The 22605-nt window shown below is 43.1% G+C and overlaps 1 protein-coding gene across 1 annotated transcript; it reads left to right on the top strand.

Moving 5' to 3' along the window:
• The first annotated feature begins 11307 nt into the window (after window positions 1–11307).
• Window positions 11308–21935, top strand: ITM2A (integral membrane protein 2A). Its single transcript, XM_062584870.1, has 6 exons — window positions 11308–11466; window positions 15105–15236; window positions 15496–15684; window positions 17067–17177; window positions 18297–18447; window positions 20863–21935. Exons 1-6 carry the CDS (start codon window positions 11383–11385, stop codon window positions 20949–20951), a joined length of 756 nt encoding a protein of 251 aa, XP_062440854.1. The 5' UTR covers window positions 11308–11382; the 3' UTR covers window positions 20952–21935.
• The last annotated feature ends 670 nt before the right edge of the window (window positions 21936–22605 follow it).

Genomic DNA, 22605 nt, shown 5'->3' with positions numbered 1-22605 from the left:
ACGAGCAGAGGGAGCATCTTCCCCAGGGGCGTCTCCTGGGATTTTTCCTTTGTTTTCATGAAATAATGCTAAAATTGGCAACTGAGAGTGGTCAAACGACACGGAAGTCTGTTGCTTCAGGCCGTCAACTGTGCTTTATTAAAGAGTATTCAAACTCCGTTTTCAAATAAGAAATGGTTTGCCCAGTCAGGAGTGTGGAGTCCCCGGGACATCCCTTCTCCCCAGGCTTCAGGAGCCACTTTTCTGAGTGTGCCGCTGTTCGGTGGGAATCGCCTGAGGAAGGAGGGATGCTCGCCCTAGGGCACGGCTGGTGGGTCGAAAGCGCTCGCTCGGATCCAGCTGCTTCATCAGAACTCCTGCAAACTGGTAAAAAAATCGTAACAAAATTTGGCCCTGAGTTTTGCTGTGCTTTGCACCACCAATACAAGCCTAATGGAAGGGTGTAATTAGGCTGGGCAAGAGAATCCAGCCAAAACTGATGACGAGTCCTACATTTAAGAGATTTTTCATATAAATTAATCCAAACGCAATCCCATTAGGCAGCATTCCGCTACAGGAGATGCTCAGGGGGCATTTTTTGCTGTTGCCTATGGAGTGTTTTTGTGTATTTTTGCCCGTAGGTTTTTGAGGTCAAATGTTCCCTTTTGATGGGCGCACTGATAGGTTTGTAGGGATTACCAGGGAGCCTGCCCCCGCATTTCCTGCACGAGCAAAGGCTCTTGCTGCTCAGCACGCTATTAATACAACTTACCACAAAAGCTGGCTTTGACAGGGAGGCTGTGTAAAGAAATAAGACCTTCTGCAAGCTGTTGGGAAAGGGATGTGGTCTGAAAACATGCAGCAAAACCGAGAGTGAATTTGAACCGAGAGTGCATTGGGGATGCCACGGTGGTCTGCTCCGGCTCCGGGAGCCGCGTGCCCGGATCGCACGTGCCCACGCCTGGGGAGTGGGGTGGGTTTCCCCACGGGCCTTCGGATGCGGGATTCGTGCTGAAAGCCCGACACCGCAAGCCACGGGAACCGGCGCGAGTCGCTGCCGCTTTGCAGACACCGGACACGGTAACGGCCGTGCCCAGATGATGACAGGGGCTCTGCTGCGTTCCCTAGTTTTTCAATCCAGCCCGCCGATCAGCTCTTAAACTTGCACATTTCATAGAAATCACAGCTGTGCCCACAGCTCTGAACAGCACTAAACCAAACCGCTCTTCCGCGGACGCGCGAGGGGCCTCTTCGCTGCCCCTTGGTGCTGGCGCCCATCACGAGACGCGTGCACATCTAGCACTAATGCAGTGCGGCTCAAAAGAGAAAAAAATCCAGCCGTGGAGACGCGTGTCCTTTGCAAATGGTGGACGCGTCCACGTTGGAGGTGGCCTGCGAGGGCTCCTGGCGCACGGCTGCTCGGGTCTCCTCTCCCCACCTCCCCTCCTCCAGGCACGGCCAGAGGCGCCCACCTGCGGCGCAAGGGTTTGGTCAAGGTGCGGCAGAAGAACTGCTGCAAACTAAGAAACGGTAAATACTGATTTTTGCCATGAGTGAATTTGCTTTACTTTGCCACAAGATGGAGCCTTCAGATTAAATTAGTTGTTTGAGATCTGATTATTATTTAAGAGAATTAAGCCCCATTTAAAGATACACGTATTCAATTTTCTCAGATGATTACGTGTTTTTTTTTTATGAATCATGTTTTTCATCGTATTTGTCAGATACAAGGAAACTCTTCCAAAATAGGCGCCGTTCTGGCACAATGCAGCAGAGGAAGATGTTGAACAACGAGGCTTTTATTTTTCAATAGCAAATCATACTCTGCTACTGTGAAATATTCAGGGAACGGGCTGGGGAGGATGAGAAGGGTGTAAGAAAGGGTACGTTGCTGAAAAAATGAGGCAGGAATGAGGGAGGAAGAGGAACATTTGGGAGGCAGGAGAGACATCTGCAAGGCAACAAGCTTTTTTTCCTCCCTCATTTACCTTCTGCTTAGAAGGTAAATATATTTTACTTATACAAAATCTACAGTTATTTCTCAAGGGAAATGGAAAAGTGTCATTGGAAAGATTTTTACTAAATTCTCTAGTGTTTGGTATTGACAGCAGAATTTAAATGATGACTCTGGGCAACACGTCGCTCTCCCTGTGCCTCTCCCACCATTTAACCATCCGTCTTTGGGACGTCTCTCCATGACCCTCATCAAGAAGTACTTCCCCAAAAACATAAACCAGTGTGTATAAACTGCATTTCTCTTTTGATTTCGCTTCCCTTCAGCTTGGAGAGACCGAACTTTGCTTTGCACAGTGCTTTTCTGGTGTTTTCTTTCTTTCTGTTTGAAGTTACCAGGAAAAGAGATGACGTTTGGAGTTTTCTCTGAAGGTACCTGAGCTCTAGAAGTCAACCCAAAACCTTGCAGCAGTGAGTTCAGCCCCTGGCTCTTGGCTTCGGAGGAAAGAAACCCCCCATCTTCTGTATCTGGGCTTCACTGCCAAGCCCTCCCCTCCGACACACGTTGCGCGGGGTCCCCCGCGGCTGCAGGCGGACGGCACCGTCGCGGGAGCGTGCCGACGCCGAGCGAGGCGCCTGGCCGCACCGCTGCCGAGGCAGGGCCCGCTCTGCCGGCGAGCTTCGGCCTCCACCACCCCGCGGCGGGCCCAGATGTTGGGCAATCCTGCGGTGGGCCCAGATGTTGGGCAATCCCTCCTGCCCACGTCCCGCCCCTTGGGGAGCCCTTTGGCTTTTTTTTAGATAAAAAGTCAACACCTTTTGTCATGCACCAGCTGCATTTTAAGTAAGAAAAGACAGCTTTTTTTTTTCTTTTATGAAAATACAGAGCTGAGAGCATGAGGGGAAGCTTGAAATATCTGTCTGTTAGCGAGAGAAACGCACGCTGTGTTTCTGTTGCGCTCGGCTCTGGATCAGTGCCGGATTTCTAGTGTCTTTTGTAATCCAACACCATCGACTCTGTGGGTTCCTCTTAAAACCGCACAGCTAGGTAGGAAGGATATGTCACAGGCAATACCCAGCTGCGGGCGTGCGCACGTGCTGGCGAAAGGGAGCTGGCTGCAGGGCAGCCCCTCGCCGGGACGCTGCTCCTGTCCGCAGGAGGCTGCTGGCTGGGGCACGCGAGCAGCGAGCGCGTGAGCAGACACAACCCCTGGTTGCTGCTGGGCTCGCAGCAAGCCCTGCGCCCAGACCTTCCTCTCGAATGTTGTACGTGATTTCTGTAAATTGAGCTGTTTCATAAACTGCACCAAGGATCAGAATGGATATCCAAAGGGTGGGATATTTTTAAAGAGCAGAAGATTTTATTTTATAGAAGTATCCTCTTCCCACTTTTCCTTCTTCCTGCTCCTGCCCCGTTTCCCACTTGGGCCGCCTGTCCTCCTTGCTCCCCGCGCTGCTTCCTGCACTCAGCGCTGCTCCAGCCCCTCCTCTCCTGCTCTTCGAGCCCATTAAAACATAGCGAGCAACTTCGTTAGGCAAACAACAACCTGTGCAATAGCTGGAGCTGAACGATCACGCGCAACGGCCGCAGGATGTAAACTAGGACCGAGGCTGCACCTTACCCTTTCAGCACAGTAACTCAGCAGAAACTGGCCTCAGTTAATATTAATTTCCAATAAGGCTAGAAATTAGCCAGGCACAGTTCTGCTAATTAGGCTGAGAAAGCAGCTCATCCTGAAGAAATGCTCCCAGCAAACTATTCCAAAGATATATCTATTGGTTATATTCTGTATATTTATTATTCCCAGTAAGTTATACTGGATATAAGTGGAAGAATTTACAGCATTCCAATTAATTTCAATGTAATCTTTTCATATTAGAAAAGACTGTCCAAATATGCCTAATGAAAGTAGCTAAAGTGGATGTTTCTAGTTCTCTGCAGATTTTGGAAGGAAGTGCAAGTCTTAAGAGGAAAGATGCAAAGGCAATAACTGCTGCTGCTAGAAGTGCTTTCTGAATAAAATCCATAATAATCTTTTGTGTAGAAGTTATAGAGAAATCCAAAACTAAGTACCAATCTGAGAACTGAATATTAGCTATATAAATTCCATGTATATATCTACTTCAAGGCCAGCTTGTAAAACCCGTGGAAGAACTAAATATCACTTATGCTGTAGCTCAGAAAGTGCTCTACAGCTACAGCAAAACCAACTCTTAGCGGCTGAGGTGGCGAGGGCTTCTTGCGAGGGCCACTGGAGCCCTCACATGGAGCAACGCAGGAGGCTGCATTCACGCACCGTGGGCCGGACAGTCACTGAAGACGTCGGCTCTCTCTCTAACGAACTTCAGTGCAGCCTCAGGGTGTGAGAGGAACTGCAAACTTCAGGCCAGTGGTGATGCACACTTGTCACAGGGTTGCATTTGGCTTCGAGGCAGCACGACCTCCAGGCCTCCGGCACACAGCACAGAGTAAGCAGGGCTCTACAGGGAGACGATGTTCTTCTCGAATGGGAATATTCACTTAGGAAGAAGTAGGAGAAAATAACCTGGAAATAAGGTCACTGTTCTTGAGACATCCCCACGGGAAATTCACGGAGAGCTGTGAGTGTATTAACTTTCCTGGTGAGCGTGACAGGTATGTGGCAGCCACTTTCCCTACTAGCAACAGCAACAGGCTGTGAACAGTGGAAGTAGCTCTAATACAGGCTTTAGAGAACATTAGAAATGTCAGGATTGTAGGACCATTTGCCTGAAGAGCTATAGGGTCTTTATGTAAAGTCCCAGCAAGTGAATTTCAGCAAATGAAGCTGGGACATAACTCAGTTCCTTGGTTGCAGTTTATCTGAGGATTAACCGAAAGATGAAATGTTGCAACACAGCTGTCGAGAACCGAATGTCTCTGTGCTGCAATCCCCAAAGAGGCGGAAATAAACACGCTGCTACTTCTGTATGGTTCTTCGTTTAGGCCTACTGCATGGCCACCTCCAAGAAATGGGGCCAGGCAGTAAATAGCTGGCACTAGAAAGGGCTACTGCAAATCTAAGAAACAACCAAACTGCAGAAGAGCAGAGATCTGTTTGCTTGCGCAAAAGGGTCACGCTCTTTAACACTCTGCTCAGCTGCATGATAGAGGAAGAGCCTGGAGTCAGGAAGAAGCAGAAAAATGATCTGCTCTACATCATGAGAATTAAAAGACCTGAAGCCATGAAAGAAATGGAAACGATGTCAAAGAGGAGACCTTGTGTTGCACTGCTATACAGGCTGGGCAGTAACACAGCCACGTTTTCTCTGTGTCACATAGGTATTCCCATCGATCCCTGGAGCTCTGTCTGAGAATTGCATCCCACCACCATCCCTAACCAGGGCTTTGGGTGTAAATACTAAAATCAGATTTTTTTTTTTTTGGCAAGTTTTTTTAGTGTTTTCTTTTTTGGATACTAAGTTAAATATATGATCTAGAAACTCAGAACCTTTTCCTTAATTTTATTCACGGTGTCCACTGTTAGGTGGTAAGGTAATACTGCTGTCAGGAGAACGTTCCTGCATGTTCATCTCCTTACTGGCTGACTGGTGTTACTAAGGCACATACTCCATTAATATGCAATGCCTAAATAGTCTTGACAAAGGGTCCGAACTGGCCCTGGGGAGGACTGTTATCTATGAGGAGAGTAAGTGCCATGTTTGAACATGTACATGATCCAGTGAGAGAGGAATGAGAACTCAGGAGTAGCTGAAGCCTAGGCCTGTAGATAGGCTGCTGGAAAACATGAATGTGCAAAGATTTGACCCATTTCCTGGTGACCTCATGGAGTGGCTACTGCCATGAACAGCAGAGCCTCAGCCCAGATGGACATCAGTGACCTCTGGTCCAAGAGAAACCCCACAAGGTGCAGCAGAGGTAGGTTCCCCATACGGGAAGGTAATGTTGTACAGGAATAGGTTACCCAGGGAGGTTGTGGAGTCTCCATCCTTGGTGTTTTTCAAGACCAAGCTACACAAAACCTTATCTAATGTTGATGATAGTTCCCCTTCAAGTGGGAGGTCGGAGTAAATAACTGATAGAATTCCCTTCCTGTCAACATTTCTAGGATTCTGTGAATTCAAGATCAGGTCAGTGCCTATGTCCTGAACAGTAACTTGGTGAGATTTCAGAACGTCCTGAAATGTTTCCCTCAGGAAGACTTTCTTTCTGAACTGGGGGCTTCGTACAAAAGTGCTTCATACAAAAATAGAAGAAAACTACATTTTTTTTTTAGGGATTTCTTGTGATGCTCCTTCAAGACCTTAGTGTTATTCACCCTTCTGTCTGCTGAAGATTCAACACATTCAAAAATAACATGGAATGGGGGTCTCATCAAAGACTTCTAACCTCACCAGGTGTCTCCTCTTCACAAATTCTGTGAAGAGATTTCTTGCAACAGGAAAATAAAGTATCACAAGTTATTTCCTGTATCATGCGGTATCATATGAACAGAAAACACCTTCTGCAGTAAAAGCTGCAGTTTAAAACTGTTGTAGTTCCTTTCCATTAAATCGAAAGCAATATTCTCAAAACCAATAGATAAGAAGAGGTTAATAATTTTGTTAGGATCTTTCTGAGTGCGTAATAATTTATATATGCATCAAACTTACTATGTGTAAGTGTGCGTGTGTGTGTGTGTGTGTATGAGTGCACATGTGTATGATCATATGCTGTTTCCTCTCTGCTCTGTAAAGAGGAAATTCAAGCTGGGCTCGGGCACTTACGTCTTAGAAAACTAGCTTTTATCTTCACCCAGGAACACATACCACAGCTTTGTTGAGGCTTTGCCTCTCAGAGCTGTAAGTCTTCACTCACTGATAAATATCATATCAGGATACCACTATCACCTGTTGTGTTCCTTAACAGAAAATCTGCACCCTATTGCACAACTTCTTTTACAATCTGCGGGAAAAAAGGGTAACAAATCACTTTAACCGACAATATTTTTACTGTAAGCTGCTGTTAGACCAGGTGTTCTGTGGTATTTCTATTTTTGACAGTGCTGGCTTCACACTGATGGGAAGGGACACCTGTATTCTAAAATATGCATGGGAGTAGATGAGGATGAAGGCCGCTTCATTTTCTGTAAGAGCTTCCTTTTTAAAAGTTTACATTATTTCATTAGTTAAAAGCAAGCAAAAGTACAGTGCAACTGGCTGCAGAAATTTGTAACATAGTCTCACCCACAGGCAAGCAGGAGGGTGATTTTTGTTAATGGACCGAAGTTTGGCAAGCAGGGTGACAAAATATTTTGTTCTTGAAAATTCTTACGAATTAGTGGTACTGTCATGATATTTAAAACACATGCTTGCTCTTCTTCAGATAGAAAATTGACAGAAAAATGAGTGCATATTTGCAGGAAAGATGTCTCATGACAGAGCTGCATAATCATATTACACCTTTTTACTAACTATATGCTGTTATTTCTAACAATATACTCCTGCAAGACTAACAAAATTATTTTAAAACCTTTAGAATTCACCTTTGTTTTTCTACCCTAGCTCCAAAGCCATCTGTAGCCTCTTACTGCAGTGCTCACACTTTGTAGACCAGGTCCCTGATTACATTGCCTTGTAAATAAGAGGACTCTCCAGCTGGAATGTTGTCTGGCTATAAACTCCTTATTAATGCCGTATTAACAAATGCATCTATGCAATATGCAAATGGTACACACGGACATATACAATCAGACCAAATTAGAGCTCTTCTTTCTTAGGCTTCTTTCAGAACTGCACCTTCACGGGAAATCGGAATCAATGTTAAACTGGTGATGTGGCTGCACAGTTATTTACAGAGTTTAGGAACACTATCTCTAGGCAAATACTGTTTGCATTACGCCAGAAAAGAGCTGCCCCTCTGTGCGTAGCTGTATCAACATTTTGCAAAGTAAAACCATACATAACAAGTCAAACAAGTTGTACCAGTCAATGCAGAGTTTTGTAAGTACATTAGGGATCTCTGCCAGCACAGCTCTGTCGATCTGGCAACATCTTTTCACAGCCGCAGTAAAGGTACACCCCTCGTTTAACTGCGTTTGTAGGCAAGAACAAGCCAAATTCAGCACAGTTTCAGAAAATGTAGCCAAACAAGATTTCCCTGTGTCTCTGCTTGCCATGAAACTAAGCTCAAACTGTGCCTGTGGTCACAAGTGTGGTGAACACCATTTTTTTCCCTGCACTGACAGCAGAAGCTGGCCATCGCAGCAAGCCGTGGGGAGCCTTTGGCGGTGGGGCACGGCAGCGGACTACGTGGTGCCACTCCGCATTCCTGCATATCGCCGCAGCAGGCACCCTCCAGCCACGCGTTGCTTCTCGGGGCTGAGGGGAGATGCCACCCCACACCTCTTATGAGCAGGTACAGATTGGGACATAGAGAAAATGCCAGAGACGGGGGAGGGGGTGTTAACCTGAGCGCCTCTCCCATTTAGGCTAACAAGTACCAGTCTCTGCTGAGCCCGCCGTTCTCACCAAGTTCCCGGACAGGGGGAGGAGAGAGCCACGGTCTTCATCTGAAGCAACCCCACACAGGTGAACTCGCAGGACAGTGCTGCCAAGCATGGAGTGAGCCGAACCTCAGTAAGCCCACCTCTGCCTGAAGGACAGCTACTGGGGCACCAGGCTCTAGGGGTGATGTTGGGGGGAAGTGTACGTGAAAGCAAAAAGGGGAAACATGTGATGACACCCCTCAGTGCCAAGGTAAAAATCAATCCATATCCAGAAACGCATACTCGATCAGTCCAGCAGATCATAGCTTGAGCTCTGAATGTTTATAGGATTTCCTATAACAACAACAATAATAATAGTATTTGGCAATGCTTTTTTGGACCTACAAAGAAAGACTGTGTCCCTAATATATCTCTGGTGTAATGCTGCTTGCTTCACTGAAGTTACACCAGAGGCGATTTTGGTCCTTTAATCATTTCGGGTTGCTGATCGTTCTGGGCATGCTGCTTGCTCTGCAGATTTTCTGGACTACTGGAATTTCTTGTGGAATTCTATTTTGTGAGGCAATTGTGGGGCAGTTGAATCCTACTCAATGTTCAGTTTGAATACAGCCATTATAGGATACGCTTTTGACTTTGTTGCTTAATCAGTAATCACCTCTTCTCTCTCCTTCAGGCTCCCTTTTCTGCTCACCACTTCCATAATTTGTCACTACATACACAGAAATGGAATCACAGCTTTCTCTGAATGCAGGTAGGCTGTTTTCCATGTAACTAATATCCTTGTTACAGTATTCTGTAATTAAACAGTTAGTAAAAATAAGTAATGTATGTTTTTTGTCACAGATATTAATCTGAAGTTGCTGCAACACAGAAAAGCACTCTGGGCAGTAAGGGAAATAAGTAGAGTAAATACAGTAATCGCTGTCTAGAAACAGATATCCCCAGTCAAGGCCCAAATTCATCACAATCCAGTGCGAATAATTTTTCCCTATGAAAGTTTTTATAGGCAGCCCTCAGCATACTAGTTTCATAGTCTGAAATATAGATAGATTCCCTACTAAGCATCTTATAAAAAAGAGCAAGGTGCAAATACAGGGGACCTACAAAGGAAAGAACCAGGATCACTGATTAGAGAAGCAGTGAAGACAGAGAGTATCAGAGCCAGAGAGCAACGGAGAACAGGCTGAGTGGGTGAAGGAGGAGGAAGTCTTGCAAAGACGAATGGGAAAAGTCCAAAGCAAAAAAAGGCTAAACACCTAGAAAATATAAACAAACTCAGTGAAGGACTCCCTTTGCAAAAGTAATCACGCTTGCAGTTTCGCTTTTATTTTTAATAGTCTTATATGCCACAGTTATTGTTTACCTTTTGCTGTCCATCGTTCAGGAGTTACACTATTTATAAAACTTTTCAAATTATAGAGGCTATCAAATGATAGAATTTTTACTTGATTAGAGTCTTTAGAGGTATGTCTGTCCCCTTCAACAGACCAAACAATGCAGAGAGCGAACAAGCTGGCACGTACTGACACTAGTCTTAATAAAATACAAGGGTCTGTCTTAATTTTATCTCTGTGGAGTTCTGTGTTCTATCAAGAAAACTGATCATTTTCTTTTTCAAATAAAGGTGCTGGGTAATTGGAAGATAAAGTCAATTTGTTTAAGCTAAAAGTTATTGCATTAGATTAAGGTACTGAAAATTATTTATACAGTGAATAAACTGCCAGATTGTATAGATACAGCCTTATAGTGTACAGTGTCGGCCATAAAGAAATTTTACCTAATCTCTTCTTATATCTATGTTGAGAGACTTCGACTTGAGTATGGTTTAACTTCTTCCTAATATGCTAAAACTAGGAAGAATGAAAATTAATTTGTAGATTTTGTTGGTGAAATGAAGTGTTTTCTGTTACTAAACAACGTCACGTTAAACAGACCTGAAAGATTGTTCTTTGCCTGGAGTCAAAGTTGTTATTAACCTGGAAGGCAGCAATATCAAACCTATGATCTTGAAAGTAAATAGTGATATTGCATCTGTAGTATGACAGCAACACGTCCTGAGCACTGGAATGCACTCTGTATTTTGTTTACTTAGCAAAAGTAGTTACTGTAGTATTTGCATAGTGTTTAGTTCTGTTTAACTACAGCTGTCTATGAGGAATTCCTCGACCGGATCTAAAACTGTTCTTTCTAGAGCCATAAAATCAAATTCCAGTGAGACTGACAGTGACATTCCTCAGTATGAAGCAGAAGATGGTTTCAGACAGTCTAATATATTTTTCCCCTCCCTTGGAGTTTCTAAATGAACAGCAAATTCTTTGTCTTTGTGGTTGTTGAAGACTCCTCAGGCCCTATTTCACAGGAGAAGGGATGTCAGCGATGCTACGCTCCACTGAAAATATCGCTGCCCTATGTCACAGTGAACACGGCCCAGAAATTTCTCCTTTTCACCACCCAGTGTTGCGATCCTGTATGTACGTTTATCTACATGTACGGCACACGCAGCAAGAAGTGGGGGAAAAAAAATGTTTACTGTGAAGAAAGATCAGAGAAAAGCGCAACAGACGGCATCCTCCTCCTGTCGCGCACCGCTGTCCTCCTTATCTCATCCGCTCGAGCACATCACTGCGAGTGTCTCGGGGATTTCAGGCTATTTTAGGCGGCTGGCCTCCCTGAGGTAGGGAGCTGCTCCCCGTCCTTGCTGTGCCAGCCACGGCGCTGCGCACCCCGCGGGCGGGACGCGGCCTTTCTGGAAGGTTCCACGGCCACACGAGCGGCCTATGGCGCCCGCCGCCCGCGCCGCCCGCGTCCCACAATGCATTGTGACGCGCCCCGCCTGCAGGCGGCGCTCTGCCCGCGGCGCCCCGCGGCGGGGAGGGGGCGTGGCCAGCGCGCGCTTCCCCTCCCGCCCGGCCCCGCCCCGCCCCCCCCAGCTGCTCGGCAGGCGCTTCAGCGGGCGAGGCGGGCGCTGCGCAGCACCGGCGCCATGGTGAAGATCGCCTTCAACTCCCCCTTCGCCCAGAAGGACGAGCCCAAGAAGGAGGCGGCCGAGGCGCTGGTGGCCGACAAGGTGCGGGCAGCGGGCCGGCGCCGCCGCCGGGCCGCGGAGCGCGGCCGAGGCGGGGCGGGGGTGAGGTGGAGGCCGCCGCCGCCGCCGCCATCTTCTCGCCGGGGTTAGTCAGCGCCGCGGCGGCCGCCGCGCTCTGCCGCCTCCGCGCCGGCGCTGCGGTGGCTCTCGCGGTTTCTTTGCCCTCGCTGCAGCCATTTTCGCGGGTGCCGCTCCGCAGGGCCGGGCTCGGGCTCGCCGTCGCCGCCTCTCCGGCCGGGCCGGGGCTGGGCGAATGCCCGCGCCGCGTTTCCTGCCCGCTCCTGTAGCCCGCGGCGAGCGCCGGGGCCGCCTCGGCTCCGTCCGTGGCCGCCTGCAACCGCGGGGAAGAGCGCTGCGCCCTCGCCCGCAGCGTCTTCCCACCCCCGAAGAAGGGGCTGGTTTGCAGCAGCCTCCGCCGGAAAAACAAAGCGGGTTAAAGCTCTGACACCCCTGTGGGCAGCCAGTTGGAAAGAGGTGCTGCGGTAAGCTGTCTGGGCTCCTGGCACGTCTAGCTTAAATTAAGAAACCTGCCATGGAAGAGTTTTAAATAGAAACCCTGACATGCACTCTGTGGTTGGCTTTTCCTCCCTAATGACTTGTCATGTTGCTGGTTTGAACTGAACTCTTCAAATTTGTGGGGAGACCTTATTTTTGAAGATGGCATGAGTAGCTGCTACCGCTTTCAGTCAGTTGATAGTCAGCCTTTAGGTAAATAAACTGCTAGCTCTAGAGGAGATGGGATGGGCCAAGTTTACTTGTAATCATGGAGTGGGACTGTAAAAACTGTGGTCTTGGGCTCTTCTCTTTTTCCTCCAAGTCCTAGTCATGCAAGCAACTCATCTTCCAGCTTGCAAAGCCTCCCTCTCTCCTAAAAGAGCATATTTCTTAAAAAGGGAAGGGAATGGAGTGGTGGTATTGCATGGTATCTTTTGAATTGTTGTAGGAGTTGTATGTGTGCACCCATAATCTGATGTTACTATATTAATTCAGGGAGCAAGAGGAGAGGAAGGAAGTTGAGAAACAATGTAGATGCAGAATTAAGTTAAATTTCGAAAGATAGATCAGTCTGGCTAGTGTACTGTAGAACAAACTCCCCTGCTACTTTTGAGGCAACCTCTTGTTAGACACATTTTTAATAGCCGTCTACCATACAAATTCTGAGCATCATTCTAATACATATGTATACACTTCGTGCCTTCCTTTCTCGTATTTTCAAGGTAGCCTGAAAAAATAAGAGTAGCTGCTTGCATTGCTTTATTATGCTTTTTGCAATGTTCTGTGTATGTGTATTCGTGTCTCTAACTGAACTCTTCACACTGACATCAGGGCTTAGGATTGCATGTAAGCATCAAGTTCACAGTTTTACTCAAGGATAGATTCATTTTATTGCTCATTAATACCTCTCTTGTCTCCCCCACTCCTGAATATTTGGGCAGAGCAAACAAGCTTAGCAGCTCCTATTGGCTGAAATGGCACAGTAGAAGTCTGCTGGATAATTGTCACAAAACACTTGAGTTTGCAGAACGCTCTCCTGCCATTCTTTGGAACTGACTGTCAACAGTGTCTCTTGAGCTAGCTGCAGATGTTAACACAAGTGTTTTTTCCTCCCTCCTTTATTATTTCTAACTTGCTTTGCATGTTACTACAGCACTTCAAACTGCAAAGACAATGCAGCTCTACTCTTCAGCTGAGGCTGTGTAACTTACTGGAGAGGAGTATTGATATTGTGTTCTCTTATCAGCTCTCTGTGTTCAAATTCTGGCTTTCTGCACTGCTTCCGAATATGAAAAATAGCTGTTTTGTTTGAAATGAATGTAGTGCAAGTGTAGTTAATTACATGCAGGCATCATCACATCATCTGAGCGCTAGGAAGTCTGTAGTGTTAAAACTTGTTGCAGACTGTTATGTTTGAGTGATGATAGACTGGGCAGATAATAGCTGAAAGATGAAGATGACAGAACATGAGGAGAACAGTACTAGCCTTGATCTTATGAGCAAGAGTTCAGAAAAATTGTTTCCATGTAATGGCATATAGATGTGACACAACTCTGACCTGAAACTAGTTTGTTTTTGACAGACTCCTCTCTAGCCAGTAGAAGAGGCTTATGTCTTGCTGAACCAACGCTTTGTTTGTTTGGAGGATGTGAAACTGGAATGTAGGAGTGTTGACTTTCACTAAGCATTTTTTTTTGTCTTACAGTAGTTGCACAGCTGACATGTTTGAATTTTACACTGCTATATCTTGCTGAGCATAGAAATACATGCAGCCTTTTTAATGAGCATGTGACATGGTGTGGTCACAGGTCACTTAATATATTGCCTTAGACAGAAATGCTAATAATGGGACCCAAATTAAGAATGATAAGGAAGCTGCTGTGCTGAATCTAGGTACTGGTTGTAGGAGCAACCCAAAGGAAAAGATCTCTTACTAATTGCATAAAATCTAGGTTTAACCTTATGCTGAGTAGAAAGAGCAAATCTTGAAAGTAAGCTGCTAAATACAGTAAATGAAAATCTTTCAAGGGGTGTACGGAACTGAAGATCTAGGTTACCTAAACACTTGTTGCTTCCATCCCCACCCTCCTCCTTGCTTGAGACATAAAAATGGTGTTTGCTGTTGAGGTGAATGTCTCTTGACTGCTTTGTATTTGACAGGACTACTTCTTGTTCTCTACTTGGCTTGTCTGGGCCTTTCACCTGAAAGACTAGAAAGGCATGTAAAGAACTGGAAGAATGTTACAACTTGCCATTCAGACACCACCACCAGCTTTGCAATTAGCATTGCACAAGTGATTCCTGTATTGCTTAACAGTAGTAGTAGTTTCACTTAGATGAAGACTTTTCAGTTGTTTAGTATTGAAAAAAAGTCACTAAAGTAAAGAGTTTGGCTGCTAGATGCAAAACTTCTCAGGTACTTGGGTGGGAGGAAGAGAATTCTGAAACTGCAAGGGAGGATATTCCACAAAGAGTTACTTTTTTGAGTATATTTTGAGGCTGTGCTTAGTCTGACTAGTAGTTCTTTTCTGTAGTGATCTTCATTCTTGCATATTACAAGTAAGTTCCAAACCCTGAAAGCTTGACTTAGTTGAGAAAGAGACTTCTCACACTTGATAGACAAGGTCACATTTTTTTCCCCCTTCCTCTGGTAGTCCAATTTTATAAGGAAAAGTCACATTATCTTACTGTATCTGATAGTAAGAGGAGGCTAGGAAATAGGCTTTGGGAACAGGCCTGAAAACACTGAGTACCTTTAAATGACCTTGGCCTATAAATCTGGCCTTGCTAATATTATATTGTGGCTTCAACGCTTATCTTTTGTTACAGTTACATAAGTTTCTTGCACTTCACTTTTTTCATACAGGTTTAATTTTTGGTTGTATCTGGATATAGGTTTGTCTAGATGGCTGACTCCTTTAGAAGAGTCTCCTCTCTGTGCTATTTGAAACTGATTTGATACAAAAATATTTAATGAAAGTATTTGTTATACAATTTTTTTTCTGAGGTATGCTGTGAGAATCATGGTAGGCCAAAATGAAGCCCTTGCTAACAACTGGCTTTAAATTTGAAGCAGCTACATCTTCTCAGTTCCTATCTCCCCCCTCTTTTTTTTTTTTTTAAAGGATCCAGAAATTGCCACACGTGGAAGTGAAAATTCATCTGGAAGATGTCTGTTGACTCTGCTGGGTCTAGCATTCATTTTGGCAGGAGTTGTTGTTGGTGGAGCCTGCATCTACAAGTACTTCATGCCTCGGGTAATGTTAAGCTTCCCTTTCATATAGCATCACTAAGCAAAAAAAAAAAGAAAAAAAAAAGTGTGATTATAAATGCAAGGCTTACTAAAGGGTTTATATCATGGTAGTAACTCGTATCTGACACCTGAAGGCTGCTGCTGTAGCTTTTAGACAAGCTCCAGGAGTTGTAGACCTGACATGTCATCTTAGGATAAGTGGTAGAAATAGAGTTTTAAAGCACTGTACCTTCAAAAAGTAATTGGCTTGCTCTTGCTTCTAGCATAAGGTGTATCGTGGTGAAATGTGTTATTTTGAAAACGAAAATCGGGATCGTGCAGTAGAACCTTATTTCCTCCCCATTGCTGAAGAAGCTGACATTCGGGAAGATGATAACATAGCGATCATTGATGTTCCAGTTCCGAAGTTCTCTGACAGTGATCCAGCAGCAATTGTTCATGACTTTGATAGAGTGAGTACATGTGAAGCAATAAAAAATAACAAGTCTCAGTGGGAAACCACAGAGTGGGGGGCAATCATTATGGCTCCTGGATTTTCATTTTTGAGGCCAAGACTTACTGTCAACATGAGCATCTCTTAAGTGTGGGAAATCTGACCCTTGGCACAAAATGGAAAAGTTCAGTTTTAACTCTGTAAGAGCAGCTATACTTATTCGCAAATGAGGAGTGTTATGAGACTAGCAGGGAAGTTTACACCTATAGTAATTTTAAGCAATTCATTTCAGACTAATGGATCTCAGTGCTGTGCAATTTTAAAAACTGTTGCCAGTAGCATGCCTGAGGGTGACACATACCATGTGGTTAAGAATCCTGTTTAATTCAAGTAGAGGGAAAGAACTCTGTAAACATGAATTAGGAAACAAAAAAGCCCTGAGGATTCAATATAAGACTGTCAGACTTTGTTATAGCAAAATCTAGAACTCCAAACAAATTTGAGTCTCACTTCTTGAAAGTAAATGAATTAAAGTAACTTAAAGTGATTGAAAGCTCGAAATCAAAAATGCTATATTAGTAGCATGTAATTTCTCTAAAGATGGGAGGCTGGTTTTGGTTTATCGTTTTTATTGAAGTTGCACTGATAGTATTAATGACTGTCCTTAGTCTAGCTGTAAAAGTTCTCCTTGGGTGGTTTGTAAAGCAAATCTTGGAACTGCAGATACAATCATTGTAAAGATGCTAGAACTGATCACTGTACATGCTGCCTTTTAGCAGTAGCATGGAATGCCATACAGACAACTTGCTACCTGTATTTGGAATGCTTGCAGAACCTTGCTATAACTTAAAGCATTTGAACAATTTAAGAACTTCAGGTGATTCTGGCTAAGTGCCGTGTAAAGGTCTAATAAAACAAGTAGATACGTATTGGTAGTTCTGTTTTTGCTGGTCTTATTCTCAGTCGTGATGCTGAAGTGAATTCCTAGGGACTTTAACACTTGATCCAAAGAACTAATTCCGGAGAATGATTGCTTATTTGCATTTTGATACCTTTAATTTGCACTATGCTTAGACTGCTTCAGTTATGAGAACACACTTGCAAGTACTTTCTCTGTATGAATATAAAATTTACTCATATTAAGAACTGATTGAAACATTTGGCTTAGTCAGCTGTCACTTCTGTTCAGAAGTTCTGTTGTGTAAACCAGAGCTATAACAATTTTGTTTTGGAACTATAGTAACAAATAAGTTCACATACTAGGTGGTGCTTCAGTGTGTTGTTTTGATGCTGCCTGTGCATCAACTCTAGTTTTTAAACTTCCTTCTTAGACCTTCTAGAACTGTAATGCAATAATCACTCAAAGGCCACAATTAATGGAAAACTTTTCTCCCAAAATAGCTTCTGACAGCATATCTTGACTTGCAACTGGGTAATTGCTACGTGATTCCACTGAACACATCCATAGTTATGCCACCAAGGAACTTGATGGATCTCTTCGCAAAACTTGCGGTATGTGAAAACACTGTTTAGTTGGGCTAAGAAGATTACTCTTTACGTATGCTGGAGGTTGCTGCTGCCTTAGCTAGAATCTCTTGTTGTAACAGTCCTCTTGCCATCAGAGTAAATAATCCCCCTGTCTTAGTCATTGTATTAAAGTTTAAGGCCAGCTGTCAGTATGTGTTCTGTTCAGTAGATTCATGCATAGTACATTCATTAATATCTAGCTTTATGGAAGCTAAAAGCAGCTAGTTAATAAGGATAAGTTTTGCTACTATAAAGGAATTTAGTAAATTTCTGAATACTGTTGAAAGCCTGAAACCGAAAGTTAGTACAAGAAAGCTCACTTGCCCTATAAACCTTAATGACAAAAGGTGTTAACTTGTTCTTCTGTTTTAGTAGTATCGTAGTTATGATCTCTCCATGTGAATCTTCATTCTTCAGTGACTAAAGCAGAATTTTCTTCAAACAAAGTCTTATGGGTCAAGCTGATGGAGCTCGCTGCTACTTCCAAATTACATGTGATGCTGAGCTATTGTGTCAAATGTATCTTAAAAAAAAATGACTGCTTGACATTTATTGCTAGATTCTACCTGATCTAGCTTAACTTGCTTCAAGGAAGCCCTGCTTCTCCTTTTCTCCTTCATGAAGACAGACTTTAAATGCAGCCCCCTGACCCTACATCTTTTAGGAGCTGAGGTTGTGAGGGATGGGTGGTAGTTTCAGCAATGCTGTAGTCTTCAGTGAAGACCTAACTCTGTAGCTTACATTCTGTGTTTTGGTCAACATTCCCCCCCCCCCCCCAAAAAAAAAGAAAATGTAAAATTGATCTTGTATCTCTTTTTCTCCAGTTTTAACTGCAGACTTAGCAATACTTGCATACAAATTGTTAATGTTTGCTTTATGTGAGTTGAGCAATGTTAACTTCACTCTGACTGTGACTGCAAATGTTTGAAATAGCCTTTGTCAGTTTAACTTCTTCATTATGCAGCCATTCACAACTAGTGTAATGTTAATGTTAAAATGAAGGAAGACTGACATGTAAGGTCTTGCACCTTTCCAAAGCAAGTAGTAGTGGTATTTGTGCATTGTTAGTAAAATACTGTATCTCAAGGCTTTTTTTCCTCTTAGACTGGCTCATACTTGCCTCAGACTTACCTAGTCCGTGAAGAAATGGTGGTTACGGAGGAGATAAATAATGTGTCTGATTTGGGTATCTTCATTTACCAACTTTGTGTTGGAAAAGAGACCTTCAGACTGCAGCGCAGAGATCAAATAGTGGGTAAGTTTCCATCAGCAAAAGAAATCTCCTGTTACAATTGGGAAAGGGGTAAATAAAACACCTAGAGATGTAAGACTTTGGAAATCTATGGGCCTTCAGCACATAGGGGCTGACAGAACTGGTGGGTGTTTTTCCTGCTCTCAAGTAGGAATATGAAGCTTCATTCACCTGAAAGAGAAAGGTGAGAGTTTCAGTTATGGAATTAGCAGTTGTGTGTTCAAATTTAACTTCAGTTTAAGTCTGTTCTTTTTTTACTTGAAGTCTCAGTTTGGCCCCCCAAATTCAGATAATCGGATTATATGAGTCTTTATAGGGTAGCTTATTCTATCTGTCATGTTGTCTAAAACTGGGTTATGTGAACACCAAGTAAAAGGATTATCTTCTGGTTCACTTGCTTTGAAAAGTTGGACATTTAGACCAAATCTGTACTTTGAAAGAGGAAGAACATTTCATAAGAGTTTCTTCTGTTCCTTTTCTTCTTTGTCTGTTCCCCCTCCCCACCACTGCACTTCTATGAAAAGGCTAGTTTCATCAGGATTAAATTTGATGTGTCAGTGGCTTGACATATTGGAAGGAGGCCTGGAATATGAAAATCTGATGATGCTGTAAATTTTACTTCACTGCAGTTCTCGAAGCATTTCATAGCTTGCTGCTCTCACTGAACACATGGCAAACTAATCCTTTGTCAGATATTGGCTTTTTAGAATGCAAATGTTTGGTTTGTCAGAACTCTCTGCTCTTGTTTTCCTGCCAAACTCTTGGCTAAGTTTTTCCTTAGCCCAGTTACAGCTTGCAAAGTCTGCATTTATCTGCTGTTCCCTAGAGACTACATCCTATTACTAGAGGGAAAGCTCTGTATACAGGAGCTTAACTCAGTGCTCCTGCATAGCTAATGGCATAAGGCAGGTGAAGAAATAATAAATGCTACCTTTATGGAAGAGAACCATGTGTCTCTCAAGCATTTTTTTTTTTAAGTGTTCACAACAGCTAGATTGACTGCTACTGTTGAAAGACTGCAGTCTACAGGCAGTGTTGTGAAGAGTATTCATGGTGTTTTCTTAGAATATAAATTATCTTGCTTCAGAATATCTAAATTTGTGTTGCTGATATCTTCACTGCACACTGAATGTCTTCTAGAATACCCCTGTAGAAATGCTCTCTGGTAAATGAATAATGCCTCCAGGTGCAGTTTCTTTCCTGTAACTAATGTTCTTTAACCTTTTGGGGGGGGGAGAGCTCCCTTCAAGTGGAAGGCTACTGCTGAGGAGAAAACTATTTAGGGATGAGAATTCTCTTGCCTTTCAGATTACGCTTCTCATTAGCTGCAGTGGTTCTCAGATTTTTTTTTTTTTTTTTTTGGTAGAGTTTATAGATTTCCTTGTCAGATCAATGTGACTTCAGGGAATTCTGGCAGAACACCCGGGAGATGTAACCAGAGGCATACATGTGACTCGACAGTTCATCCCAGCTATTCAAATATATACCCAGCTACATAGCCACTGGAAACTTCTCAGCTTGTGCAGACATTTAGATAGAGATAAATTGGAGGATAGCCCAACTATTAATGTGTTGTTTTTTTAAAAAAATACACTAGAACAGTGCCCTACAGGGTTTATTTTAAGACTTAATGCATGTAGACTTCAATGGAGAGCTTCCATTGCTTGCTCTGAACAAGTCTCTACTTATTACAACAAGCAGTAAAACTTTCTTTTGTAACAGCTGTGTACTAGAGAGCTTTGGTTGATCAGCTGGTCTATGATTGCAGGACTTCATATTCTTGTCTCATTAAAAATTCATAGCTGATAAATGTAAACTTCCTGTGTCAAATTAGGTATTGGCATACTCCAACACAACAAAAATCACTTTAAGTATGTTGGGAGGAATTTCAATAAGATCATGAGGGGAGAGGCAAATCATCACAGGGCTCACTGCAAGCAGATTACTGCCACATAAAATTATGCTTTATGGAAGGAAGAAAAATCCTGATTTTAAAAATTCAGCTTTTCTTGTGTCTTCTGAGTTCTTAACACTTCCCTGCAATTTGTCTGCTTTGTTTCTCTTTTCCTTTGTGGTTACAAAGAGCTATGAGAAACTATGTTATAAAGAATCTGTTTAGTGTTCTCTTATCTCACTAAAACGGTGAGAGGGTACTAGAACAAAAAGGCTATAGCTTGTAGTCTGTTTTGTCCCTGTTTGTATCTAGCCTCCCTTTATACTACCCCATTCTGAGAATGGGGAGGCTATCTAATAAACCCCTATGCAGCCTTAGTGGCAAACGTTTGTAGCTGTGAAAGCACTATAGTTTAACTTATTTTATCTTCTTACTCTTCATAAGTATCCAAAAACCAATAAATGCTTCCTGTTGAGAAGTTATCGATCTGCTTCACTTAGGCTCTCATCTCCTCTCATCCCCAGGTCTGCAGAAGCGTTCAGCGGAGAACTGTCATTCAATCAGACACTTTGAAAACTCTTTCGTTGTTGAAACAAAGATTTGTCAACAGTGAAAGGCGCTGAATGGGAAGCGACTATGTCACACCTTCATTGAGAAGTCTGAGCTTTAGACCTTGACTTCTAAATTAAAATGTGCAGTGATAATCAAAAGCCTTATGCATTTTCTGTGTATTGCTTATATTACAAAATACGAAGTCACCATTTCAGCTTTCTTTAATCCTTGATATAACGATATTTTTAGTTTTTTCTTGTAAAACTTAAATTTGAGTAAGGTTCTTTTTAGAAGGGTAATATCAGTTTCTGTTGAATGTTTGATTTTAGAATCTGGGAATGGCAGAAATATATATATAAAAAAAAGTTAACCAACTTCTTGGCTGGAACCAATTCTATTCACCTTAACTTTCACAGAACAATTAATGTGTTAATAATCTGTGGTTTACACATTTTGTGTAGTTCTGTAGAATAGCTCTGCACTGAGTCTCCTGGCTAAAAACCTTCTGATGAATATCGTTAAAGGTTTATTTTAACTTCCATGTGTGAAGCATGTAAAATCTAACCTCAGTGATCATAAACCTCTAACATTGCTTTATTTCATTTTGTGCAATTACTGTATTGAATTCGTATGTATATTTGGAACCTTCCCCAAGCTTACACTCAATTCTTATACATTTGTTTGGTTTTGTGGTATTTAGTTGTTAGATTTGGATGGAGTTACTCTTAAAGCTTGTCAGTATTTTTGGTTATGAATTTGTTTATCTTGTAGCTGACTATTTCAAGAATATCTTCTGATATAGCCCACTTGTGAATGTGACTGTAGTTGTAAACTTAAACTACTCTAGCTTATACAAGCTTTTTAGATCAACTTTTTATGAGCAAGTAGCATTACTCCTGCAGTCAAGAGCATTGTTCCTTTTTTTGAAAGCTGCAGGATAAAGATAGGGAAAAGTCTGTGTTCTGCGGTTGATAAACTTGAGAGTTTTAATAAGGGACTTTATAGACATAAATTCTGCAACCCTGTAATAAATGTTTCTCTAAAACTTTGCTGTTGGTGTGACTTAATGGTACTCAGAGGCTGAGTGCAATGCACAGGGGTATATCCTACACGGGGGCAGTCATAATCATGGCTGTGGCAGCACACAGTGTTCCTCCTGCTGCTGCTTTCCTCCTGCCTCCCCTTCTCCAATTTGAAGTTGGGTTTCCTCTTCCTGTTACTGTGGAAGTGCTTAGTGGTACAAAACAAACTTGGAGCAGGGGGAGTTAGGAAGTAAAAAGCATCGTACTGCAAACATGATCTCCCAAGCGGCAATTCTCAGTGATGTAAACTAAATTCATAGTGGATTTCTGGCATGTGGGCAATAATGGTGAGGTCTAATAGTGTGGTAGAGGGAAGATGCCTTCTGTAATCCTGCACTTTGAATAGCGGGATTGATAGGACTGGTGGCTAAGGAGCTTGTATTACTATATTCATAGCAGTACTCATACTTTGAGTTTCTCTGACATATTGTAATATCCAAATTCAGTGGAGAGTTGATTGACATCTTACTGCAGTGCCACTTAGCTCTGTAGCGCAGCAAGGCTTATGGGTTATGAGAGCGCTACAGTGAGTTTTTCTCTTGCTCTAGTTGCTCAAAGAGCCACAGTGTGTATTTTACACTTCCACTTTCCCTGGAAAGTAACTTTCATATGCATTTGGAGCTAATACCGAAA

The sequence above is a fragment of the Rhea pennata genome, chromosome 11, assembly GCF_028389875.1.
Source record: "Rhea pennata isolate bPtePen1 chromosome 11, bPtePen1.pri, whole genome shotgun sequence".
Taxonomy (NCBI): Eukaryota; Metazoa; Chordata; class Aves; order Rheiformes; family Rheidae; genus Rhea; species Rhea pennata.
Note: the sequence above shows the minus strand (reverse complement) of the source record. Positions and strands in the feature narration are given on the sequence as shown.